The sequence below is a fragment of the Equus przewalskii genome, chromosome 6, assembly GCF_037783145.1.
Source record: "Equus przewalskii isolate Varuska chromosome 6, EquPr2, whole genome shotgun sequence".
NCBI classification, from domain to species: domain Eukaryota; kingdom Metazoa; phylum Chordata; class Mammalia; order Perissodactyla; family Equidae; genus Equus; species Equus przewalskii.
Genome location: NC_091836.1, coordinates 67,382,509 through 67,400,335, shown reverse-complemented (window position 1 = coordinate 67,400,335; position 17,827 = coordinate 67,382,509). Strand labels below are relative to the sequence as shown.

The 17,827-nt window shown below is 60.2% G+C and overlaps 1 protein-coding gene across 2 annotated transcripts in view; it reads left to right on the top strand.

Annotated features, from left to right (window-relative positions):
• The first annotated feature begins 343 nt into the window (after nt 1-343).
• Nucleotides 344-17,827, top strand: part of CAPN5 (calpain 5) — a 55,340-nt gene continuing 37,856 nt past the window's right edge. The window contains exons 1-2 of one of the 2 annotated variants that reach the window (XM_008539315.2): nt 344-598; nt 15,686-15,929. In XM_008539315.2, coding sequence (XP_008537537.2) covers nt 15,765-15,929 — 165 coding nt within the window. In that variant the 5' untranslated portion in view covers nt 344-598; nt 15,686-15,764. Of the gene's footprint in view, nt 599-643; nt 758-15,685; nt 15,930-17,827 lie in introns of those variants that run through there. The other variant, XM_070624008.1, reaches the window with a different exon arrangement.

Here is a 17,827-nt window from a genome sequence, read left to right as displayed (position 1 = left end):
GAGATGGGCGCTCGCCTTTTCAAGTCCTTCTTTTCCCAGCCCCCTGTCTTGGGCCCAGCCGGGCTCACTGTTCGAGATGCAGGTCCAAAGCTCGCTGGCCTGCAAGCCTTTTGCGGGGCTCGCACAGAACCTTCCTCGGCCAGCTTTCGAGCTGAGCTGGGCCCTGGGGGGCTCCCAGAGTATTGCACAGCGAACAGAGCGGGGCTGGGAGGAAGGGAGGGAGAACCGGGGCCTGACCGAGCAGAGCGGGGTCCAGATGAACCGCGCGGGCCCCAAATCCGCCTCCTACTCTCCAGCGGGAACACCGCAGCCATCTCCCAGCCGGTTCTCGCCACAGCCTGACGCCAGTTCGCATGCGCAGCGGTCCCGGCCCTCCCGACCCACTGGAGACCACGCCTCTGTCCCCAAATGGGCGGAGGCCGCGGGGCGGGGCGGACCGCAGCGGGGGAGTCTGATCCCCGGCCCCGGCCCCAGGCCAGCCCCAGCGGATCCGGGCCAGAGCCGGACGCCGTCGCGCGGACCGGTCCAGCCTCGGCTCCAGCGCCCGCGCCGTGCCCTGCATCCCCGGAGTCTGGCTCAATCCACGGCGGCGCGGCAGGTAGGAGGCGCTGCGCAGAGGGAGGCGTGTGCGGCCGCGCGTGTGTTCGTGTGTGTGTTTCGGGGGTGTGTGTGCCGCTGCAGCGCGGGCCAGTGCGTGTGCCCTGTGGGCATGAGGCGGTGTGGGGGGTGCACATCCCGCAGCCAGGGGAGGAAGGAGGTGAGCGCTGGCCTTCAGCCCTGGGGGGGGCGGGGGCCTCGAGCATCCGCCGCTGCCCCGGGGTTCGTTCCCATCCCCACCCCCGCCCCGCGGCGAAGGGCCCCCCCAGAGTCCGTTTCCTAGCTCAGACGCGCTGGGGTTTAACCCCCGGGGCTTGACCTGCTCTTCCCCTTCTCTTCCTCACAATTTCCCTCTCCTGTTCCCTTCCCAGCCCTCCACCCATTCGATTCCACAGCCCCTCCTGGGTGCCCCCATCCCCCGTCCCTGGAGGCTTGGGAAAGGGGCTAAGGCCAAGGCCGAGTCCCTTCCTCTTCCTGGCCCTTCTCTCGGGTGGAATAGGGGCCCTTTTTCGGGGCTGCTGGCCTTGGGTGTGTGTGTGAGGGGGGCGGGGGGAGGCGAGGAGATCTGGGAGAGAATGGATCCTGGGCTTCTCTGATCCTGCCTTCGCCCTTCAGAGCTGGGGGTCCGTGGAGAGGGGCGTGGGCTCCAGAGGTGAAGCGGGACAGATGGTCAGTAACAGGTGCCGAGTTCTCTCCCAGCTTCATTTCCTGTAGTGGGATTCAGCGCCAGACCCCACAGGGATGAGGAGGGCGGGCACAGAGGGGTGAAGTGAGCTCCTTTCTCTCTCTCAGGGCTGCTGAGCCAGAATTTGAACCTGGGTCAGCCTGGCTTTCAAGCCAGAATCTTCTCCCTGCACCAGGATTGGAGAGAGAAGTGCCAAGGGCATATTCCTCGGATTCTAGGGAGGGAGAAATCTGAGCAGACTTCCTGGAAGAGAGGGGTTTGAGGGTGGGACTCAGTCTAGTCTATGAGTGTGAGGCCTCCTGGGGGACCACTGTGTTCTGCTGCAGGGATTGAGACACCCTCCCCCCACCACCCCGCCCCTGCCCAGGGTCTTTGGGTCTGGTCCTTGCTCCATTCCCCAGAGTCTAGGGGTGGGGATGGGGAAGCCTGGCTGCTTTCCCTGCTGAGGGACTGGGCGCGGTAGGGTCAGGCCCAGCTGCTGCTGCTTCAGCCCAGTCTGGAGCTGGGTGCCAGGACAAAGTGGTGCTCAGGCCGGGTCATTGCCCTGGGGCGCCCTCTCTTCTGACTGGTGAGGCAGATGGGTCAACAGATAAGCCTCTGCCCAGAGTTGCACCCCGTGCTGGAGCCCCAGGCAGGGCCAGTGTCTGCCTGGGAGCTGGGGAGATTTCCCCTGGATCCATGGGCGCTGAGCCGAAGGAAGGATGGAAAGTTCACCGAGCAGAAGAGAACCGGCAGGGCGCTGCAGGCCCGGGGCTAGGCGGGGAAAGGCCTGGGGCTAGGCGGGGAAAGGCCTGGGGCTGTGAGACTGACTGGCAGTGTGGGGAGCGGCACTCAGTAGTCTGGAGTGTGTCTGAGAAGGGTCGTCCTCGGCTGCTGCAGTGGGTGGGTTGCTGTGGAGCCCGAGCAGGGGGAGGCCCCCTCCCCAGCACCCCACCCTGGGCCAGGCTTGGCACGGGAGGAGGCGATGTGATAGGGGTTCCCAGAGCAGGGGTGGGGGCGAGTGGGAGGCGCTAAGGGGCTGCACAGGGCCCTAGCGTGGGGGAAGGGTGGGGGAGCCCCCTCTCTGAGATGGGGTGTCCACTGGCGGTGGACAAGCCTGGACGAAGTCAGAGGTAGGAGTTGCACAGAGTGATTGTGAGAGGCCCAAGGGCTTTTAGGTGCGACATCCAGGACGTTGCTCCTAGGCTGGTGCTGTCCCTGGCTGCTTCTGCCCTTGCTTTCCCCAAGGGTTCTCAGCACAGTCCTGAAGCCCCTCCTTGACCAGGCGGCCCTCCTGGACCCCCAGTGGGCACCGGGAAGGCTCTCTGCACGACCCCTCCTATCTACAGGGCCTGTCATTGTGTCCAAGCTTCTTTCTTGCCGGGGTTGGCTCTGCAGGGGACCTCAAGGCAGGGAACTTCCCCTGTGGGTCTCAGTTTCCCCACTTGCGAAGTGGGGATGAATGCTGCTAACCACAGGGGTTTGGGGGATGAGAGCGCTGAAGGTAGACAGGGTCACTAAAACGGCTTTACGAAGTACGTGGAGTTTGTTAGCCCTTACGATTCATAGTAATTAGCCATCAGCATCCCTTAGTCCCTTCCTCCCTGGGGGACAGCCCCAAGGAAGGAGAGGCCGACCGTGGGAGAAGAAGGGTGAAAGGAAATGTGATCGCTCCTGTTGAAGTGGAAGCCCCTCTTAGCTTCATCTGGTGAGGAGGGGAGCGTGACCTCTCAGACCCCTCTCGTGGTGGTCTCATCATCTGCCTGACCAAGTCCCTGGGCCTCCCAAAGGCTCCTGTTCCCTACAGGTCACAGGAGAAGCTCAGCAGCGGGCCCCCGGGCCCCCAGCCGAGCGCAGGTCTGCAAACCCCGCGCCCCGGGCAGCTCTCTGGCTGTCTTGGGGTGGGGCCGGCCGATGGGGAGATCTGTCTGCAGCTGCTCTTCCCCCCTCACCCCTGCCTTTCTCTGCCCCCAAGGCCTCAAGTGTTTTGAGTGACTTTAGAGCCCCCTCTCTTCTACCTCTTGAGACCCCTTGCCCATCCTGCTTAAAACATTCCTTGGCTGGTAGTGGTCCCCTCAGGCCTCGCCTTCAGGGCCCCCCACCTCCGCAGCCCGCTCCCTGGGTGAATGGTGACGCCCTGGGGTTACCTCTCTTCGGTTAGGCCCAGCACCCACTTCCTTTTGGCCTCAGGCCTTGCCTTTCCCTGCTCACTAAAGGCAAAATGGGCCAAGTCCCTTTGGGCTGCTAATCCAGATGTTTCAGGAAGCCAGCCCTCGGGCCTGGACACGGGAAGTTGTGGAAGCTGAGCATTTGCTTGCTGTAGTGGCCTGAGTTACCGCTCCCCATTCTACTTCTTCAGAGATGGGTTTCTAGGGCCCCCCAGCTTTCTGGGGGAGAGGGGTGTAAGGGTGCCCGTGGCTGAGGCTCTGCTGGCCTGCGGGTGTGTGCTGTGGTTTTCTGCCATAGTGGGGCATGTGGCCAGCTGTGGGAGAAGTGGCTGGTGGCCAGAGCAGACAAAGTCCATCCATTGGCATGCAGCTGACCATCACTCTCGGGGTGTGCCAGGCGATGACCACAGGAGCTTGTAGCCTGGGGCAGAGAGCCTGCTGGTCTGCCCAGCCAGCCCCCCGTCCCAGTGTAACTTCTGTCATTCAGGGTGAGGTGGGACCCAAGTGGTTTGTCACTAATAATGGTGATTAAAACATCGAAGTTTGGGGCGACTTTTTTTTTTACATTGGAACAGTTCAGGGAGGAATAACTTCATCCTCACTCACTCACTGACTTCCTGGAGCAGGAGAGAGGCTGGAGGCCACGTACCCACCCTCCCTGTTCGTCGCGAACAGTATCCGTTTCCTATTGCTGCTAACTTACTGGCTTAAAACAGTGCAAATTTATTCTCTTAGAGTTTGGGAGGTCAGCAGTCTGAAATGAGTCTGATGGCGCTAAAATCAAAGTGTTGGCAGGCTGGTTCCTTCTGGAGGCTCTGGGGAGAATCCCTTCCCGTCTCTTCCAGCTTCTGGTGGCTGCTGGCCTTCCTGTGACCTCGTCACCCCATCTCTGCTTCCCTCGTTGAATTGGAATTGCCTTTTCCTCTTCTAGAGTCAGACCCCCTCCACTTCCTTCTTATGAGGACACTTGTGATGATGTTTAGTGCCCATTATCCTGGATCATCCAGAATAATCTCCCATCTCAGGATCCTTAATCACATATGCAAAGTCCCTTTGACCTTATAAGGTGACACTCACAGGTTCCAGGGATCAGGACGTAGATATTTTTGGGCGGCCAATATTCAGCTACCACAGGTGCCAACTGCAGCCTCCTTGCAGGCTCCATTCTCAGGGACCTCCTCCTCCAGGGTGCCCACAGCCGCTGGCTTCCCCTGTGAGGTCACCCTCTGTGTCCGCCTCCCCCGCAGCCTAGGAGCTTTATTGGGCCGAGCCTGGGCCTGCTGCCCCTCTGGCCCCGGAGCCCAGCCTGAGTCACAGTAGCTAGAGCTCAGCAGTGTTTGGCAGGGGGGATGTGCCAGCATGTGCCCATGGGTCTCCCTGACACCAGACCCCATCCTGCATTTGACGGCGTGTTAGGCCTTTCGGAGTGGAGTGTGGCTCAATTCAGACATTCTTCAATAAACCCAGTGCTGTGCGGGGTCGATCCCCACCATCACGCTGTGAGGGCTGGGGCCCAGCTGGGAGCCCCATCGTGCGGATGAGAATACCAAGGCCCGTTGAGGCTGAGTCCTGCCTGGAGCAGAGGGGTGCGAGGGCAGCATGGGGTGGGCCACCTTGGGCCAGTCGAGCAGAAGACCTTCATTTTACAGATGAGGACTCTGAGGTGCTAGGAGGTGACTGTTTTGCCCCTCCCTGGGCCTCGGTCTTCCCATTTGAGGATGAGGATGTGGATGGGACATGCTGGGGCTCTGCATCCTCCTCTGCCTGGGCACAGGGAGAAGGAAACATTGGTATTCAGGGCTGCCACGGGCAGGAACATGACATGGTGCAGAGCAGTGCCAGAGCATGGAAGTGCTGCCAACACACCGCTCACCTGGAGACCTGGTTGTCGTCCTCTGAGGCAGTGAGCCTCCCGGTGCATCCGAGGCAGAGCCCCCAGCCAACCCCCAGGGAGCCCCAGGCCTGCCTGCTGTAGACCCCACCCCAGTGTGGGTCTCTGTTTCATCCCACCGCCAAGGCCATGCCACACGGGCCCTGCTTCCCTCAGGGGCCGTTCCTACAGGCTCGTCCCCCTGCCTGCGTCCTGGGTTCCTCTCCATCGGACCTTCTTGGGAACTGTCCACTCCCAAGCTCTTGGCCTGGCTTTCAGGGGTGCCATAACCCAGCAGTGGCTGGATCTCTATGCTAAGCCCTTCCTTTTTCCCCGTCCCCTGCACGCTGTCCTCCAGACTCGCCTAAATGGTTTCTTCCTCCCAGAATGTTCCATTGTCCTCTGAACATTCCTCATCCATCTCTTGACATCACAGTAACCCTTTGAGATCCCTCCTCTGCGAGCCTTTGGTGCCACGTCTGGTGAGTGACTGCCCTTTGAGGGCAGATCCCAGCCTGGTCCTCGGGTCGCAGTCTCTTTCCTCCTCCAGCTGACCCCTGGCCAGAGCCCTGTCTGACTCCTCGCTGTCCCCTTGGCCAGGCGCAGAGCAAGCGTGGGGGCAGCTTGGATGGGGGAATGCACACTGAGTGGGACTGCCAGGGCCTGGTGGGTGGGTCGTTGTCTCTGGCTGAGGGAGCAAGTGGGCCGGGCTGAGCAGAGCCCTGACTTGAGACAGGCCCCCGGCTCAGTCATGAAGGCATCTCCTCCCTCTCCGGCCCCTGGACTTTGTCGGTCCAGTGAGAACAGGACAGCTCCTTTCTGAGGTTGTGCAGGAGCACGACCTAGGAATTGAGCCTCAGTTTGCCAGTCTGAGAAATGGGCACCATCTCACAAGGTTGCCCACCTTGAGTCTTGGAGGCAGGTGGTGCTGGGGCAGAGACTGCTTTGCAGGAAGCAGGACAGGAGGCGCTCCTGGTGACAAACCCTGCAGATTGGAAAAGAACAAGAAGTGTCCCACTCCCCACCATTCAGTGGTGAGAACCTGCAGGCCAGAGAGGGCAGGCACTTGCTTGGGGTCACACAGTGCAGTGGAGCTGAGATGGCTTCAGTGACCTGATCAAGTCACATTTTGTCAGGTTGTTTCCCCTGTGGGGAGTCAGCAGCATCTGGCACCTGCAGCTCCAGATGCTTCTCCCGCCCCCAAGAGGAGAGAAGGGCTTCTGCTGGGGGCCCTCAGCTCCGTGTGCTCCTCTTGCAGCACCTTCTGGGCAGGACGTAGTGCTGGCCTGGGAGCTGAGGCGGGTGACCAACTGCCCTGGGTGTCTGGTGCTCGGGACTTTCAGTGCCACACCCGCTGAGCCGCTTGCCCTGCCTGAGGCTGGGCCTTGGCCCACCGCCTGCCCAGGGAAGCCCCTGCCCCCAGAGCAAGGCCGGCTTCCCAGCTTCTTCCTGTCCCTGCCCACGGCCCATGGGAGCCCGAGCTGGAATGACACCTTTGGAGGTTCCTCTCCCGGAAACACCCAGCTGACTGAGGCTTCCCGCCCCTCCTCAAAACACCCTGGGACCGGACCCAAGTCCCAACGAGGAACAGCTGTGGGGCAGAGGCCTCGGGACTCAGCCAGGCTGCACAGACAACCGGCCCAGAGGCTGGCTTCTCCCTCAAATGCACGTCCAGGGAACATCAGTGCCCCAGGACCACTGTCGCCTGGGACCAGTGAGAGACCCTGAGCCCCGGTTGCCTGACCCTGCCCCTCAAGCCTGCTGTGTTTCCTAGTGGGCGAGCCACTTGTCGGGTTTGTGTGTGAGCAAGAGCCAGTTCCAGCTGGGTGGAGCCTGGATTGGACACGGCCAGAAGCGATAAGGCGGGGGGAGGAAGACAGACAGGATTTCCCAGCCCCAGTGCCAGCCTGCCTGGCACTGGGTGGAGTGACTCACTGGGCCTGGCCCCCCAGCTCTGCTGCCAGAGCCCAGAGCCCGAAACCCCGGTGGCCCCAGCCCAGCTCCCCCTCCTCACACTCTTGCACCCCTGCCCTCCCCCCCACCATCTCCTCCTCAGGACACAGGCCATGGGGGAGGCAAGGTCCTGGAGGCCACATTACACCCACAGTGGCACAGAGATTCGCAGTAAGCGTGTCACTGAAATGGTGGCTTGTGGGGCAAGAGGAGACTGGGAGTGAGGTATGGGATCGAAGGGGTGAACATAGCAACAAAAACAAAAACACATAAATAAGCAGGCAGTCACCAAACTTTGAGGCTCTGCCCTTTCCAGGCACCTGCTCCTAGCGTCTGGCCTTTCCCGCCTGGCTCAGGCCACAGCGTTTCCCGGCCCGGGTCCCCGCCTCAGCCCCTCTCCTCAGCATCTGACCCTTAGTCCCCCCTCCCCCGGCCCCCCTGTGCCTTAGCTAGAGCCTGCAGAGCTGGGCCTGCCAGCCTTCCCCTCTCAGCTCCACCCCGGGCCCTGGGTGTTCCCTGGTGCTCTCCCACCGTCCCGCTGCCTGGAGCGCGTCCCTCCTGCCCTCCGCTGCCCTCCCGGCCCAGCCTTCAGGGTCTGCTCAGGTTCCGTCCTGAAGAGCCGCCCCACTCTTCTCCTCCCATAACCCTGCCCGCCACATGCCTCGCTCCTGGGAGCACTGACCATAGTGTCTGGTTAGTTCTTGGTCTGTGTCTGCACCTGTGCCCCTCCTCCCCTGGGACTGCCTTGAGGACCTGACCCCTGCTTGTCAGCTCAGGGCCAGCCCTGAACTGTGAGACAGCTGTTCAGCCCTCCCCTGACCATGTGGCAGAGGGGAGGGGGCCCTGCCGCCCGTGCTGCACGACGGGCGCCCGCAGTGGAGTGTGGGGGATCCTAGCGGCCCTCCTGCCTTCTCCCTTTCTCCCCCACAGCTGGCTGGCCGCCAGGTAGAGTTGAGTCTCCTTTCCCTGCGGCGCTGGAACCCCTGCTCACCATTCACATGTGAGCGTGCCGGCTCAAGTCCTACGGCCTGCCTTCTGGTTTTTCTGCTCTAGTCTTGTCCTTTTCCAGTGTGTTCTCCATGTGGCAGCCAGCTGGATCTCAAGTCCCTCCCCTGCCAGCCTTCCCTGGCCCCCCAACACCTCAGGATGGAGCCCACTCCCTGCCCCTGGCGTTCCAGGACCTCCGGCTGGGGTCCTGGGTGTCCCCCCGCCGTCAACTCCACTGTGGCAGCTCAGTCCTTTTCTGGAGTGCCGGGCCCGCCCTCGGGTCTGAGAGCGTCTCCTGGGGATGGTCCCTGGCTGGCTGGCAGAGGAGACCTTGGACCTCCAAGATTGGGGTGTGGGGGCACCACCTTCTCCTTGGTGGACCCTCTCTTGGACTAGGGCACCCCAGGGATCAAAGCCACAGTGTTCTGAGAGGTGGAGGTGGCTCGCAAAATGTCACACTGCCTGAGGTGACAAGGCCAGGCCAGGAGCAGTGCTCTGACCCAGCCTGGGGCTCCTTCCCCACTCCCCTGGGTGCCAGGTAGGTCCCTCCAGATGTATGGGATCCAGCCCGACAGGCTAGAGCTGTGGAGGGCCCAGAAATGGGGGGATCAGGGTCACCAGAGTCAGCCAGTCCTTCTTCCCAGGGCCACCGTGCTGGCTTTTTTGGTTTAACTGTTTATCGAAGGCTAACTGACCAGCAGAACAGCGTGCAGGTCGCGGGCTGCAGCTCAGCGATCCACCCATGTAGCCGCCACCCAGATCGAGAGTCAGTGTTAACAGAACCCAAGAGCCCCCGTGCCCCTTCCAGTTGCTCCCCCCAAAGGAGCCGCTCTCCTGCCTTCTGTTCACTGGAGATGGGCTACGCCTGCTTTTCAATTGTATATAAATAGCATCGCAGTTTTGCTTCTCTGGTTTAATATTTTGCTTGGGAGCTCTGTCCATGGAGATGCGTGCAACAGTTGCTTGTTCAACACTCCTTACATTGACACGTTTATCCTTTCTTCTGCTGGTGGACATTTGCATTGTTTCTGATTCTCACCTCTAGCAAATACCACTGCGCCAAACCTTGTACATGTATTTTGCTGAGTTTATGCACACATTTCTGGTCAGTGTATACTTCAGAGTCAAATTACTGCATAGTAGAGTACGTGTTTGTTCAGCTTTAATAGAGATGGTGAAACAGTTTTGCACACTGATTGTATCAATTTACGTTCCCACCACCAGTGTAGTGGCGCTCCACTTGGGCGTGTGTGTGTGTGTGTGTGCGCGCGCGCAGTGCTGTTCACTCTATTTTTATTTATTTATTTACTTACTTACTTACTTAGAGGAAGATTCACCCTGAGCCGACATCTGTTGCCAATCCTCCTCTTTTTACTGAGGAAGGTTTGCTTTGAGCTAACATCTGTGCCCGTCTTCCTCTGTTTTATACATGGGTCACTGCTACAGCATGGCGGCTGACAGGTGGTGCAGGTCTGTGCCCAGGAACCGAACCCGGGCCGCCAAAGCAGAGTGTGCCAAACTCAACCATTACGCCATGGGCCAGCCCGGTGCTGTTCCCTTTAGCAGTTCCGGGTGTGGGTGGGGCAAAGTGTATCTCATGGTGGTGTTAATTTGCATTTCCTTGATGATTGTGAGGTCCAGCACTTTTTCTTCCTATTTATCGGCCATCTGGACATGCTCTTTTCTTTGTTTTCTTCAGAGAGCCTTGTTGTTTCACCTTTGGGTTGGATTTGGGGTCTGTGTGGAATTGTTTCTTGTGGAGACTGGGAGATCGGAGTTAAGATGAATCCTTTTCCGTCCGGATGGCCAGTCGACCCAGCACTGTTCATTGAAAAGACCGTCTTTTCCCCAGGGCACTGTGGCGTCACCTTTGTCCTGAATCAGGCGTCCTTGTACTCGTGGCGTCTTTCTGGGCCTTCTGTCCTGCTGTTGGTCAGCACGTCTGCCCTGCGCTGGGACCAGCCTGTCTCTGTTCCTAGAGCTCTTTGACAGGCCTTGTGAGCGCCAGCAGCTATCAGCTTGTTCTTCTTCAAATGGCCTGGGCTCTCCTTGGCCCTTGTGTGCTGGCTCCATCACCCCACCCTTAGAGCAGAGCCCCCACCTCAGAGAGGTAAAGTGACTTGTGCCTGCTGTACAGCTCCAGAATGGGGTCTTGGCCCCTTCCTCAGCCGCCCCCTGCCCTCTGCGCCTTGGTGCCATGCTGAGGCTGCTGCCTTCGCCGCTGGGAACTTAGCAGTTCTCTTTAAATCAGCTTCCTTTTTCCTTAATATTTCTTAAAGGAAGCTGTGTGTCTGCTGTGAATAGAAAGTCAGTATTACTTCCTACACATACAAGGTAATTGAAGAGTCTGAAAAGCAAAAACAACAGAAAAATCCATTCAGTCCCAGCTGGGTGCTGTTGCTCTGGGCCTGAGGCTGCTCCTCTTTTGTTAGGTAGGTGGGCAAGGCAGGGAGTTCTCCTTGAGAGAGGCCTGGACGGGGAGTAACTTTCTGGCTGACTTCTTTATTGCCCCGTCAGCATACCCAAGAAAATCATCACAATACTAACCCAGGCCCTGCTTTGGGAAGCCCTGGTGTGACGTGGAGTCTGGAAGCTTGGGGTCCACCTAACAGGCTGCAGATTTGGGACACATTCCTTGATGTTCTTGTCTACAAAATGGGACTGAAACTCTGTCTCCCGTTTCTCCCTGGCCGTGGCAGCTGGAAAGGGTCGCTGGTGTCAGCCCCTCCTGCAGCTGGCTCAGTGTGGCCTGCTACGAGATGAGCCCTTACTCTGCCATGTGCACAGCCGGGCTGTCCCCGCCACCTCCAGTGGGTCCAGGGAACAGCAGACTACGCCACACCCTCCTGAAAGGAGGGACACACCATTTCCAAGGATAGACAGAGCTCCCATAGGGCAGGCCCAGGGCAGATGCTGCTTTCTTTCTCTGCCACCTTAGAGGCTGGAGCTGGGTAAGGTTGATAACAGCTCAGAGGGGTTAGCTACTTAACTCAAGACACACAGCGCCAAGTGGTGCAACAGGAACTCACACTCAGGTCTGACTGACCTGCTGGAAGGCTGGGTTCTCCGAGCTACCTGGCCAGCATTCCCATGCCCTTGTTCTGACCCAGGTCACGCCCCTGTGCTCAGTCCACAGGCTTCACTCTGTCAGGCTGGGTCTGAATTGCCTTGCACTTTCCTGCCACTGAGCCTTTGCTTGGGCTGTTCCCTCTTCCTGGAAGGGCCTTTCTCTCCTGAAGGACAGGTGACTTCTGGGGCCAGGCCTTTGTGAAGGCTTCTTGGCGCCCCTCTTTCTGGAACCTCTGAAGAGACACATGTTCCATTCTGCCCTGTGTATGCCGGCCAAACTAGCCAATGAAGTTCCTTGGGGACAAGAACCCTGAGTTGTTGGAAGCTTCCTGGCAGGGGTCTGGACACACTGTAGATGTGCCCCAGATGTCGATATTGACCTCCCGCTGTTCTGTGCGCCGGGGTCTCATTTGACCCTCCCAGAGGCCCTGGCACATTATCTCTTCCTTCCAGACAAGGACCTTGCAGACCAGAGAGGTGACATGGCCTGCCCTGGGTCACACAGCTGAGGGGACGTTGGGGAACTAAAGCCAAGCCTCCGTCAGGAGCTGGAGCAGGGCTGGGCCACAGTGGAGAAGCGAGGCTGCAGGGGTACCTCCCTCGCACAGCAGGGTGTGGGCCCAGGCTGTCCCCCGCTATCAGGAGGGGGTGGGGAGGAGAGGAGAGGCCGGATTGGATGGGAAGATGTGGGCCCTGGCCCTCCGGAGACCTGAGAGCTGGCGTGTCTCTGACATGGAAAGCTGATCCCCCTTGGCAGCCCGGCCGCCCTTTGAGCCTGATTTTGCCATCCGTGAAGAAATTCCTGCTGTGTCACCTTTGTTGGTTCATTCAACACGGATTTACTGAATCCAGCCCCCAGTGTTGGACCCTAGGAGTAGAGAGAGGAGCTGGACTTGGGCCCTGCCCTGGAGATGTGTGGGTGGGGCTGGGAGACCGACAAGTCATGTGCAGCTGGGGTAGAACATGACAGGCTCTGTCACAGGGGTTCCAGGATGGTGTAGGCGGAGGGAGGAGATGTCAGGGCAGGTGGGAGGTACTTGGCCTCCCTCTGAAAGGTGACCAGGAGTTCTCCACATATGGGTGTGGCGGGAGCAGTGTGTGCAAAGGCCCTGGGTAAACAGCTTTAGGGGACTGCAAGGAGCTCAGAGCGTAGAAGCTTAGGCCCAGGGGGGAGAATGGAGGAGGTGGGGTGGAATTGGCAGGGGCGGAGGGAAGAGGGCAGGCTGATGGGCAGCTGGGAAGCTCGTAGAAGCTTAGGCCCAGGGGGGAGAATGGAGGAGGTGGGGTGGAATTGGCAGGGGCGGAGGGAAGAGGGCAGGCTGATGGGCAGCTGGGAAGCTCTGTTGTCCCGTTAGTGCCCGACTCACACACAGTGTAACGATGTTCAGAACACGGAAAGTGCCACGGCTCCAGGCTTGGGCCCAGACAGGAGGCGCGGGGTTGGCAGCCAGCTTTCTGACTCCTGGTCTGTCCATGGCCTTCAGTGGTTATGCCTGGAACCACAGGGAGAGAGCAGAGCTCAGAAGCTGGGGACTCTGTGACCCCACGGGGGTGTTGACCCCATGGATAGAGTGGGAGGTGGCCTTGGGGCAGACGGAGGGTGCAGGAGGGCAGTGAACATGAGGTGCAGCCTGTGCAAAGGCCGGGGGCCAGAACAGTCTGGCATAAGGAGGCCAGGGTCAGCCAGGATGGCAGGGGTGAGGCTGGAGGATGGCTGAACTGGGTCACACCCTCAGCCAGTCAGGCCTGGCCCAGCCGAGCTTTCCCCTCTCTGCCTCAACCTCCCTTCTGTCCTGCCAGGAGCCTTGGCCTCTGTGTGGCCTGGAGGGCAGCCCAAACCCTCCTCCTCCACCTGCCAGGCTGTGTGACCTCGGCCACCTTGCTCCCTCTCCCTGGCCCGCTGGGCTCTGAACACTGGAATCGCTAGAGCTGATGTCTGGGCTCCTGCCTTCAGCTCCTTTGATTTAATTCTTTCAGCTTAAATTGCTTCCTGAGCAGGTCCTGCTGGAAACCATGATGCTAATGACTCTCCTGGGTGGCTGTGTGCCAGGAGCCCAGGGGCTGGCTCTCCCAGCTCCCCTCTTCTCTTTCCCTCAGGCCCCTAACGCGAGGAGGGTGGGTGGGAAGGGGCAGGGTTTTTGGCTTTCCTGGGCAGAGGGAAGGCCAGAGAGGTTAATTGGTTGTCCTGAGATCACACAGCAGCTGAGCAGGCCCCGTATGGATGTGGGGGCCGAAGATGGAGTGGCTGTGGGTCCAGAGCTGGGGACAAACCACTCTCAGCCCCTCGGCAGCTGCTGTCCGTCTGGGTCCTACACTCACCACCCTTGCCCTTTCTTGCCACCTTCCCTTCCTGCTTCCCCCTTCCCTGTCTTTCCATTCCTGAGGGAGGCTGGCTCAGCCCGGTGTGGGTGGGGTGAGTCCCGCCCTGCCGTGCTTCAGGGTCACCAGGACAAGTTGGAGGCACCAAGGTCAGAGGATGTGAGTTCGAGTCGAGACTTTGCCGTGGAACTTGGGGAAGTCGCCTCCCCTTGCTGAGCCTCAGTTCTCCATTCTGAAAAATGGCAACAGTGAAAGGCCTACGTGTTACTGTTTGCAAACTGCACGCAAACCTCTGGCTGGGTGGTTTCCCAAGGTGGGTGCTGGAGGAGTGAGGGGCTCTCTGGGCAATGGGAGGCAGCTCATCCACTTCTCTTCTCCTTCCCTCTGGCCCGCTTGCAGTCTCCTCTGCCTTTGGTTAATTATGACGCATCCTCCAGTTATTGAAGCAGCATTGTTCCCATTGTGGAGATGAGACAATGGGGACTCAGAGAGGTTGAGTGACTTGTTCTAGGCCACACAGCAGGTGAATGGTGCAACTGGGACCAGCACCCACATCAGTCTTGCTCTCAAACTCGTTTTCACCCCAGAAGCCAGCCTGCCTTGCCTCGGTTTCCCTCAGCCGGGCTGGGAAGTTGGGGCCTGCACCCAGGCAGGGTTGTGGAGTTGCTCTGGGCGGGCCACAGGGTGAGTGGACTGGGGAAGTGTCATGCTCTGCCCGCAGCCCAGATGGAGCCTGCGACACGGGGACAGAGATGGGCTGTCATTTAGGTGCCTGGCTGTCAGGGCATCTGTCAGGGTGTCCGATGCGTCAGGCCCCACCAGCTCCTGCTCCACCCCGCCCTCCCCTCCTCCAGCACATGAATACAAGGTTCAGGATGCTGGGCTAGGGACCACCTGGACCCTCCGGGGCTGAAGGGAGGATGCTGATGCGTTACAGCCACCTCCTGTGTCGGGCTCCCTGCCAGAGGCTGCGTGTGCAGGAGGAACAAACCAAGTGCACCCGGCCGTCTGGGGCTCCTGGTCTGATGGGTGCTTGTGGTCCTGTCCCTGGGCTGGGGGATGGGGGAGGTGTGGGAGGAGCTGAGTTCATTTGGGATTGGTGTCTGTGAGGGGCCCGTGGTCCTCATAGGGAGGGGGTGGGCCAGTCGGGGGCCCAGAAGAGGGGTCCAGGCTGAACACGGGGATATGGGGTCATCAGCAGGGGGGTGGTGAGCAGACCACTGGGCTTGCTGCAGCCTCTGGGGGACCCCGAAGGAAGGAAGGTTGGAGGTGGGAGGGGTCAGGAGCAGCCCCAGAAGCCCCTGCAGCCCTGGGTGGGGGCGGCTGTGGAGGAGTGTGGGACGCCTGCGGTCTGCGAGGCTGTCGTGGGAGAGCCGGGTTTAGGGGATTGGGAGGTCATGGGTCGGGGTGGGGGGTCTTCAGGGGAATTAGGTCAGTGGGATTAAGGAGCGATGAGAGCGATCCCTGTGGAATTGGAGACGTTTATTCCAGAAGTGCCGCCAAGAAGGCAGTGCTGGAGGGAGGGGGCAAGAGAATGGATGTGAACGAGCCTGGAGGGGGCGCCCGGGTCAGGGGTTTTCCACACCGGGCGGGAACGTGTTGCTCTAGACTGAGGGATGCGGTCTGGAGGAGAGGGACTTGGTGACAACCCTGCTGCCTTCCTGTGGGTGTGACCCCAGCCCGGGAGCTGCCAGTTGCCACTAGTCTGATTCAGCCCCTGGGAGGTCTTGGGAGGGCTGGGGAAACAAAGGAAGGGAGGGGCTGAGTCCCCAGAGTGGCCCCGAGCACCACTGTGGTTGTGCCCTCGGCCTGTTGGCCTGCTGACTGGGCGTTACCTCTAACCATCAGAAATGGGATAATTCAGGCTGAGTCAGGCCAGTCGGTTCTTATCTCTGCTCTGCTGTGTACCAGCTGTGTGACCTTGGGCGGTCCAGTTCCTGGCCTGTGGGATGGGGATGAGGATGCTCCCTTCATAGGGCCCCAGCGAGGGAGCACCCAGGGAGCACCCCACTCAGCGTGCCGCAGGGGTGATGATCTTATTGCCTTCTGTCCTCCCAGGGCCCCCGGGAGCCGCCCACGTACCCACCCAGCCCTCCGCTGCCTCGTCTCCGCCTCCCCTCTCCGGACAGCGGCCACCATGTTCTCGGGCGTGAAGCCCTATGAGAACCAGAACTACTCGGCCCTGAAGCGGGCCTGTCTGCGCAGGAAGGTGCTCTTCGAGGACCCCAACTTCCCAGCCACTGACGACTCGCTGTACTATCAGGGTGCCCCCGGGCCCGCTGTCAGGTGGAAGCGGCCCAAGGTCAGTGTCCGCTCCAAACTGGAGCTGAGGCGAGCGGGCCCAGACCCACCCAGTCTGCGGGGGACAGTAGGGTGGCCGGGAGGGGTCATCCCGAGGCCCCAGGTGGCCGAGAAAGTGGAGGGGCTGATGCTGGGCCCTCTTGCGCGGGGTTTGATCTGGATGACGAGCCAGGAGAACTGGCCCTAATCCCGTGGCCGCCATGCCCAGCCAGGAGCGCCCCCGCCCCGGGCCTCAGCCCCCTCACGGGGAAAATGGGGCCCTCTGCCCTGCCGCCCTCCTCCCAGGGCGCTTTATAGGGTAAAAAGGAGATGATGTGGGTGTGACCTTTTCTTAGAGAAACGTAGTGACATTCAAGTAGAAGGAGTTTACTTTGCTGTTTATTGTCCTAATGATTTGAAATGGTCATTTGCTGTAAATGAAAAGTATTTATGATGATGATTCATCAGTAGTAATAGTAGTAAAAAATCATAGTACTTCATGGAGTACTATTGGGGTAATAGTACCTCATGGAGTAATAGTACTTCATGGAGTTGTGGTGAGCATTAAGAGAGATGATGCACGGAAGAGTCCAACTGGCGCCCTGGTTTGGGCAGCTGTCACCATGACTACCGAGAATGGTGAGTTATTCTGGCTGCCCCCTGTCCTGGCCTTGCTCGCTGAGGCTAGAGTGTGTCTAAGAGAAGTGTTTGGCCTCGTGGTGTGATTTCCTCCCCTTTAACCCCAATTCCTGAGTGTGAGAGTGGGTGCCTCTGGGGGCCTGGGTGATGGGGACGCTGCTGGAGGTCAATGCCCAGCCCCCCCGCCCCCAGCCTCCAAGGCCCTGCTGGGGACACTGCGAGAGCTGGCTGCACGGGAGGGACTTCAGTGCAGGGGACCATCCTGTCTCGCCCGAGGTGCTTGGGACGGGAGAGACTCCCGCTGCCCAGGAGTCAGAGAAGGCATCTCAGAGTTGATGGGTGAGAAGGCACAGTGTGAAGGGCTTATCTGGGACGTGGCAGGGGCATACGCTGGAGGGGAATGAGGGGAAGAGGAAGCCCGGGGCCCAGGGTCAGCAGAGCGCCCGTGGCTCGTGTGCTCGGAAGCGGGGTGTGACAGGGAAGCGGGGTGTGACCGGGAAGTGGGGTATGCCAGGGTCGGGTTTGCATTTTACAAACTTCCCTCTGGTCCCCGGGGTGCTTGGGGAACGGGAAATTTAGATCTCGTGTTCCTCCACTAGGCTGGGTCTCAAGTCCCTTCCTACTCAGAAGGCCCCGTGTCTTTCCTCAGACTGGGGGTACTTGAGAGGCAGGGAAACTGAGGCCGAGAGGGCAAGGCACGTGCCCCGCCTGCCCAGCGAGCAGGTGGCAGGGCCGGGCTGGGACCCAGGGGTCTTGCCTCCCATCTGAGTACCCTGCCTCCCTGGGCCCCACTCCCCTGCCCCAGATAAGGGGTCCCTGGTGCGTCTGACCTCAGCCCCGAGCTGCCCCTGAGCCGTGCCCGGGTCTCCAGAACCTCCAGCCTGGCTGCCAGATTCCTGCCTCTTGCTCTCCACCCCGCCCCCGCCCTCTTCTGTCTCCTTTGTCTGGTAGATGGGGAAGGAGACCAGCCTCAAAGGGCCTTTGTGAGGCCTTGGGTGTGGGGAGGGGTACTAGAGCTCTCTGCCCTCCTCTCACTCCACCCCCTCGCTGCCCGAGTCCTGCCCCTCCCCTGCTCTCCAGTCATCACCCAGACATTTCAGACCCCTGGCTCTGGAAGAAGGCTGGTGAGGCGTGGCTAGGGAAGGTTGGATTTGGTGCAGTGATAGGAAATGCCAGGCTGGCTGGGCCCAGCATCCCCCTGCTGTGTGACCCTGGCAGAGTCACCTGCCCTCTCTGGGTCCCTTTGCCTGCCGGTTCAGCAGTCCTGCCACGCCACCCTCT